We start from the raw sequence: 8,190 nt of genomic DNA, 5'->3' as shown, positions 1-8,190 counted from the left end.
AGGGGAAACATCAAGCCAATCATAGATAAATAGTTTGGCAAAAAATCACATATTATGTGAAATTACTTTTATACATGTATTTGTTAAAAGATATCTTATAATAAAAATTCATTTCTACTATATTAGCTATAATTCTAATCACAGTGAAAAAACCTCCGTTTTCGTCCGTCGACACAAAAGAGACAAGTCAGCGTCTTCATAGAAACTCCAATCTGTGGAACTGCAGTTTTGGTGCCCCAAAACGCTGTTTACCTGTGTAGGCTAAACTAAATACAGACAAAAAACCTTCGTTATCACCAGATACGTGTGGAAGGGTTCGAATGGGGAGTTTAAGATGTACAACGACAACAGCAACGGAAACTCAACACGTGCAGTATACTTTTTAGTACATTTCTTTGACGTCACTGCACGACCACTGCGTGAAATTGCCTAAATTCACATTTTACGGAGAACATAAATTACGACGAATTTTTCTTCCTCTTTCTGAACATAGCTGATTTAGTTCTCACAAATTCAACTCTAGGAGAGTTCTCTTTTTTTCTCTCATTCATCCTGTACTAAATTGCAAAAGTGAGCGAGTGGGTATAACCGCGCTGATGTTTCAAAAGACAAAAAACCACTCACATTGCCCTTTAAAAGAATTCCCTTTTTGTGAATCTTTTTTAGTTTCTTGATACAAAAAATCCTGACTGAATTTACTAAAAAAAAAAGCTTATCTCCATTACTGGAACTTAATTTCTAAATTATATAAATTGTAATATTTATTTATTTTATCTATTTCTATCAGTTTTTCAACACTGCATCACCACCGAGTGTATGTTTAAAACAAATTCTTCAACCTGGCTGGAGAGGTGGAAACTGATCATGTTATAACCCCGAGGTAAAAAGTTTTTGAACAAACACCAAAAAAAATAGACTGCAAGACACTCAATTCACTACCACTACTTATTGGAAAGCAAAATTAAATAATCAAAGTCGTTCTTCAATTCCATAAGATTGCGTGGCAATCAAATGTAGAGGTTATAAGTAAAAACGTGCGTTGAAATTCAACTAACCAAATTAGTTTGTTAAAGGTGTGTACAAATTAGAATTTTCTTTTCCTTATTTAAATTAGTTGTGTTCTTCCCTTAAGAGGACAACACGAAAAGAGTGTCAACCACCATTGTCACATAATCAAGAAAAAGATTCACTCTATAGTTCCTATTTTCTGAACAAACTGATTCAAGTTGTTATTATAGCATACAGTAATTTTTTATAACATATTGCATTTTTAGACAACAGCTTTTTATTGTAAATTTAGCAAGTTCCAGGCGTTCAGATAGTAGAGCACAGCGTTAAGATGGGGTAGTGAGCAAGTTAAATCATACGTGGGGAAAATGAGGGGAAAAATGGGCTGAGACCTCTCGTCAACTTTTCGCCTTCGCTCTACTATCTGAATGCCTGGAACAGGCTATTGTAAATAAAATTATGCAATTTGACAACTAAGATATTGGCTTATTTTCAATAATAAATTAATTTTTCTAATGACCTATAATTAACTTCTGGTCTCATCGGGCCCCTCTCCGGTAATTTAAATATATCAGCCAATTCTAAATTATCATGAGTAATTATCCTCTATGCTATCTATTGAACAGTTCATTTGTGACTGCTGGATTTCCTTCTGCACTGTAAGAGACTTTCTTGTCTGTGACAGTTCCACATATTTGTATTTCCTGGCTATGAACACAAACACCAAGAAATTCAAGAACATGACAGCAGCCAGAAAGAAGAAATAATTTTCTAGTTTGCCATCATTGAGATCCTGAGGATACCAGGTATCTCCTGAAGCTTTCTTTGCTATAGCAGCCAGGGCTCCTGCCACATAAAAACCAATGCCAATGGTTGCCAGGTTCAGGCCCATGACCACACCCCGCAGATAAAGGGGGGATTGGGAGTAAGCAAAGGCCAATCCTGGTAATAGAAAAAAAAAAGGGTAAGCCAAGTCTGACAAAAATCGAGTCCACATAACATGTAAGCCCAGTCACTGAGAATAACATTTCAGAGAGGGTCAGTAGAGAGGACAGATCAATACCATACCTGCCATACATGTGCTATTGAAAGATTACCATTTCAAAGGAGATTTACACTGAAGTACTAATTTCAAAAAACCAAAATCCAATACTTTAAGGCTTCTGTTTTATTATTTTGTGGGCAACTAAACCATAAGCTTCAACAAAAATTTGTACTATGTCTTGTAAAATTAACCGTATAACTCTTAAGCCAAAAAGTTCTTGCAAAATCATAAAATTATAGTTTTGAACAAAATAAGTAGCATCCAAAATCACCGACAAATAATAGAAATCTTCACAAACATGCATCTATGGCCTGTTTGGACATTAAAAATAGATGCCCGCTTGGACAGAATGATGTACTTTCGTGAAAAGAAAATCAATGAATTTGAAGCCTAATTTTTTTAGTCCTTAATAATCACTAACCTGGAATTGCAGTCAAAACCTCTCCTGTTCCCATAAGTATATACTGTGGAACTTGATAAAAGATATTCATTTGTGAAGCATTAACTGGAGTGTCAAATGGATCCTGCTTAAAATATCCATGAGTCTCAATGTACTTTTTTCTTTCAATTTCCATGATTCCTGCCATAAACACAGACCCCATAGCAAACAGCATCCCAATCCCCATTTTCCTCAAGGGTGTAAAGTCAACACCAAAATGGCGCAGTGCCGGATAAATGATGCGGTCAACAACTGGTATAAGGATAAGTAGCATTGTGATTTCAAACAGGTATAATGATGCTGCTGGCATGGTGAAATGTTTTGATAGCTTCAGCTTCATGAATGAGCCTTGGAGAAGGTAGCTGGTTTGTCCCTGAATAACAAAATACAAAAACATTCATAACTCAGTGAGAGTACCTTGGTTATATCGACAGATTTGATAAAGGCTCTACTTAGTCAATGACAATTAAGGGTTGAACTGAAGGCTCAGAGTTTTCCATCTTATACATTCTAAGCTCTAACTGGGTGGTAAATATTTTTCTCTCTCTCAAGTCTGTGTATTACAATTACCAATGGACTGACAGAATCTCTAATTTGTATTTTATTTACATGTAACTCTTGCAATCTATAGCCTACTAAATTAAAATAAAATACTAATAAAGTGCTCCATATCAGATTAAACCAATAGCCTGCAGTGAGTGGTATGAAATAAATGTAATTTTACTACAAATTTAATAAACTTAATATCCATAAAAGATTCAATAGTAAAGTTATAAAGTACTTTTATATGTAATTAACAGTGACCAACTTACCTGTCCATAGATTGTCCAATATAAAATAAATGTAAGGAATATTGGCACAATTCTCAGAAGGGACTTAATGTCTTCCACTCGCTGCTCTGACCACAATCCTCCAGTACTTTCTTTAGCTTTATCAAGCCAATGAACATTTGATGACCCACCATTTCTACACTGAATCCTCTTTAAACCTTGCCAAATTATTTTGCATGTATCAGTCATGTAGCTGCCCTTATGAGGGTGGATAATATAGTATTTCCGTCCACTAATAAATAACATGATGGCTAAGAATATTGATGAGGCAGTAATCACATAACCATAAAAGAAAGACACTTGCTGTTGAATTGATACAACTGCAGTGTATGCCAGGAATGAGCCCAACTGGATAAACCAGTAAAACCAGTCAAAAAAACGCTGAACAATAACTGTGCCTTCGCCTTCTAGTTGATCTGCTCCTAGAGGTGAGACATTGGCTTTGATTCCCCCGGTTCCAATTGAAATGAGAAGCAGTGAAATTAACAGGAATGCTTCTTTACTACCAGTGTTTAAACCATAATCAGTACCATAGTCAAATGTTACAGCTGCCAGAACTATAGTGCCTACAAGATATAACAGGGAGCTTCCATATATGGTGTTGTAGCGCCCCAAGAAGGTATCAGCTACCCATCCACCAATCACAGGTGAGAAAAATGATGTCCCTTGAATGTGAGAAAAATTTGTAAACTTGTTAATAAAAAATAAACTAGTACCGAGTGCCACAAATTAATTTACCAAAATTATATTATATAACACTTATTATTACAATGAATTGAGTAAAACAAGGGATTTTATCAACTAACTAATGATGTAATTAATAAACAAATTAATGATAATAAATTAATTATTATTCCTACTGATGAAAGATTTTCTCAGGCTAGTTAAACAATAATGACTCTTGGGCTAGTAAATGCTACATGTAGCTACAGCTTGTCCAAAGGGCAGGCTGTAAACCTCACTTTCTTTGCACCCTGCAAGGAAAGGTCCTAAGCCATTCTAGAGGTTTTTCTCTGCAGAGTATTCCAGTTTTCTCTTGATCTGGTGAAGTGTCTCCAATATTTTAATAGCAGGGGACTCTTAGAGGGTAACAAGTTTATCCAATTAGATTTGGAACATTCAGGTACCATGGGATGAACTACCACACTGTGCCTAGCCTGGGTCCATGCATTGTGTAGTACTGAACCATGTGGCAGGTGTCACAGTATACGTATGGTAAATAGGGAGCTCTAGCATCAACGACCGCAACTGCAGCGAAAACATGAGTCTTAAAATGAATTCACGTTTTTTCAATCTTTGTCACGTTTATTCCAATTTGCTGAAAATGGCAAGTGTAGGCGAATTTCCCTGGAGCTCCCTAATGTACATGCACTGTGTGGTAGGTGAAGGGCCTAGCCTGGGTCCATGCATTGTATGATAGGAGCATTATATTGTGCGGTGGTTTACAGTGTGGTCATTCACTGAGTGGTATATGTAGGTGCGTGCACCGTATGGTGGTTACTACATGGTACTTAGCGTTCCAACCCCTTCTCAGTTTATCAGTTCTTGGATTGGGAAATGTGTCTGAGATGAAAGTTGTGGAGGTTTCCTCTTTGGCATAGAAAAGAAAACCAGTTACCTTGGAACGCAAGGCTGATGCTGCTTGGTAATGGAGCCTCAAGTTTTAAGTAGTCCCGACAATATAATACAAGGTTAGCCACGATACCATAAAATGTCAGTCGTTCACACAGTTCTGTGAACAAGATACAAAGTACTAATAAAATTCTGGCTCGTCGGCTTAAGGTGGCTACATGTGGAATTGTTGACATAAGGACTTTGTTGGTTCCATTTGACACATCTCCAAGAATGGGTGTCAGTTCTGGGTCTTTTGTATCCCGCATCACTCTCCCAATGTTCTGTTGAGAGGAAAGCAAAGTATTATTGCAGTTTTTTCTTGGGCGCACAGTGTATCCAGGGAAGGGTTTGAGGAGATTGCAACTCCCCTTTTTTGTGTGTCTCAGTCAACTGAGTCCTGAACTTGCTACTGCATGAGATCAAGATGCAATGTGTTTGAAAAGAGCTCATTTGCCAACCAACAAGCTCATGAGTGTGCCTCTACAGTATCAGCTAAGCTTTCTCTCTTAGCACGATTACTATCTTGTTACCAAGAGAATACACAAGTACAATATGTTAATAAAAGATCTGTCAGGGATATCTCGTCAAAAGACTGTCAGAAATGTAGGGGTTGGAACCTCCCCTTTCTTTTCAAAAAGTTTGGGTATATCCCTCTTTCCTTACTTCAACAACAGATCCAGGAAGAGACCCTTGATACCCACATGCACCACCTCATTAATGCAAACATCAGACCAGTGATGCTGTCCTTCTTCCCTTCAACCAAAGGATTACATGGCAAAGTACACCTGGTCTTGGGAGAATGTAACTATGGGTTTTTCATAGCCTGTGTGCAGACATCTCCAATTTCCTTTGCTGGGTCGAGGCCCTGTTAGGGTAAAATTCGGACAAGCAACATGGCCTTAAGACAGCGACATATTGGACTGGACAAAAAGGCAACAAATGACATAAAAATGGGTTTAAGACTGACAGGGACATGGCATACTCCTCAAAACACAACGAGGAACGTATTTGAAATTCAGACTGGGGACAAACGTACCAATGCTGACAGGGCCTCTTTGCTGCATACAATCAAGAGAGGAAATGGAAGACGTCTGCATGCAGGCTAGGGTTTTCAGGGCCGTCAGGAAGGCACGAAGGGAAATAACGAGTAAGTATGAAGTCATGAAATATTTATTTGTCGAGGAAATGAAACTCATTTTCACATGAAACGATTTTTACTTGCCTAACTATGAAACTGAGGATTTTAGATACTAGGAAATATTAACCCCGACTGATTTTTGCACTCGGGCTTGCAAACGCGACTGTGTTTCGATTAAAGCTGAAAATAATTTCCTTCCAATTCTACAGCCACGTTAACAGCATTCATGTTCAAATACGTGCCGCACCCTGTGGTTTTGCCCATCGAAACACATGACGAGTAACTACTTGAGAATCAATGAAGGTCGCATCAAATGCCATGTGTATAGCTGATGTGTAAGACCTTGTGATCATCAGCAGTATCTACATGTATCTGCTATATTTAACGATCGGGTGATACAATTCCACACGATTAATCGTTCATTACCTTCCAGGTGTAGGTGTAGAAGCTACCCAAGAAAAAGACGTTGTGGAATTGTCAATGTGTGAAGCCTGATGTAAGTTTACTTTACTCTTTAACTGCAATAATGTGTTAAGCTTACTTAATTATAAGCTTACGAAAACCGGTTGTCCAGCACAAAAAAACCAAGGGAGCTATACTAGCTTCTGTTTAAACTGTTTGGCCCGAGACAGCTCTTTAAATATTAAGAATTAAATAATAATGACAAATTTCCCAAGGCAATTCCGTACTAACCTTCATCCTATAAAATTAGCCTGTGTGGAACGCATACGAATCTCTCCTTCGTATTGTACATGTAATGTATAACGTGACATCTATGACTGTCATGTGACATAGCGTTACTAGCACCTATATTTAATCACAGGCAGCCCAATAAGGTTTCCGTTCCGCAGGCGGAGCTAAAGGAGAATCGGCTACGAAATTTGCTCCAAGTATCTAGGGATACTTTGGGGATGCTAAGAACCTTATCAAAATGTTTTTTCAGTCTTCAGAGAGTCTTCAGAGAAATTTGGTAATTTGACATTTCAAGAACTCCTTGTGTTCGGCCAGGAGCCGATTACTAGTAATCGGCTCCTGGTTCGGCACATTTATTTCTCCAAAATACAACAAATCACTTTCGCAATGCGACAGGTGTGTACTGCGAAATGAAAGGAAAAGGCTCTGTTCTCTCTGTTGGTTGGTTGCCTTCGTCGCAAACGCTCTAAACCTTTGTTTTAGACAGGAGCCGATAAGTAATCTGGTCTAGACGAGTGCGTGGGCCGGCAACGCAAGTTGGTAACCGAGAGAGAACCAACCTCCTCCCCAGGGCGCCTTTCCGTGACTTTGGCACCTTCAAAGCCAGGGAAAAGCGCCCTGGGGACGAGGTTGAGAGAACGCGCTATTACAGCTGATGCGCTCCCCGTTTTTTTTTTTTTTTTTTTTTTTCACAGACCCTCTATTTTCTCTTTAGAGATCGTCGAGCGTGCGTATGAAAACAAAAACGCAGGTGATTTACACTGCAACAAGAAAAACGTCTTTGAGCAGGCTACTCCTCTCTCCGTCTCCTTGCCCCACCCCCCAAATGCAAAGGGCGGCACATTGCAGACTACTCATTATCAGGCCTGACTCATTCTCATTCATTGCCCATTCTCTCTTGTTGGTAAAAATAATCCTATTCTAAAGGTGCAGTAAGACTCAAACCTGGAGACACGATGCTCCCCAACACAACTGTCATTCTTTATAGCCTAAGCATCACTACTCTGATCGATCTTCCTAGATAAGGTTAATTTAGCGTGCAAAGAAAGAAGTGTCCGATAGCCTGGGACTAGTGGAGTTTGCTATCGAGCTAGCGAATTCTGTTCTGAACTTGCCCGCCAGGCAAGTGAAGTTTTTTGGGAAATTCACATTATAAAAAAAAAATCAATCCTGCTCATCAAAAAACTTTTTTCGGGCTAATTAAAATGACCCTTGGGCTAGAACACGCTTATACCTGCCAACTATTTTTAATCTATGGGCGTGACATTTTCATCCTGAGAGTGCTAGCATTTTTCGTAGGGGTCCGATAATATCCGAAGATGCCCGAAGACGTTCGGAAGACTTTTCAAAGGGTCCCGTCTAACACGAACACGAAAGAACTCGACCTCGTCTCCATTGACTTTCCCTACTAAAGTAAAAGAAT

The 8,190-nt window shown here is 38.7% G+C and overlaps 1 protein-coding gene across 1 annotated transcript; it reads right to left on the bottom strand.

Moving 5' to 3' along the window:
* Positions 1-1,104: 1,104 nt before the first annotated feature.
* Positions 1,105-6,845, bottom strand: LOC140928661 (solute carrier family 15 member 4-like). Its single transcript, XM_073378440.1, has 5 exons — positions 6,768-6,845; positions 4,941-5,217; positions 3,305-3,987; positions 2,475-2,865; positions 1,105-1,950 (listed from the first exon to the last, which is right to left on the bottom strand). The coding sequence occupies exons 1-5, from the start codon at positions 6,771-6,773 to the stop codon at positions 1,598-1,600; spliced, it is 1,710 nt and encodes a 569-aa protein (XP_073234541.1). The 5' UTR covers positions 6,774-6,845; the 3' UTR covers positions 1,105-1,597.
* Positions 6,846-8,190: the final 1,345 nt, after the last annotated feature.

Source organism: Porites lutea, chromosome 2, assembly GCF_958299795.1.
Source record: "Porites lutea chromosome 2, jaPorLute2.1, whole genome shotgun sequence".
In the NCBI taxonomy this organism is placed as follows: Eukaryota; Metazoa; Cnidaria; class Anthozoa; order Scleractinia; family Poritidae; genus Porites; species Porites lutea.
Note: the sequence above shows the minus strand (reverse complement) of the source record. Positions and strands in the feature narration are given on the sequence as shown.

Coding starts and splice junctions, on each gene's coding strand:
- LOC140928661 (XM_073378440.1), bottom strand. Junction 3,988..4,940: donor CATCAGCCTTGCGTTCCAAG/GTAACTGGTTTT, acceptor CTCACATTCAAG/GGACATCATTTTTCTCACCT. Junction 2,866..3,304: donor ATTGGACAATCTATGGACAG/GTAAGTTGGTCA, acceptor TTTGTTATTCAG/GGACAAACCAGCTACCTTCT.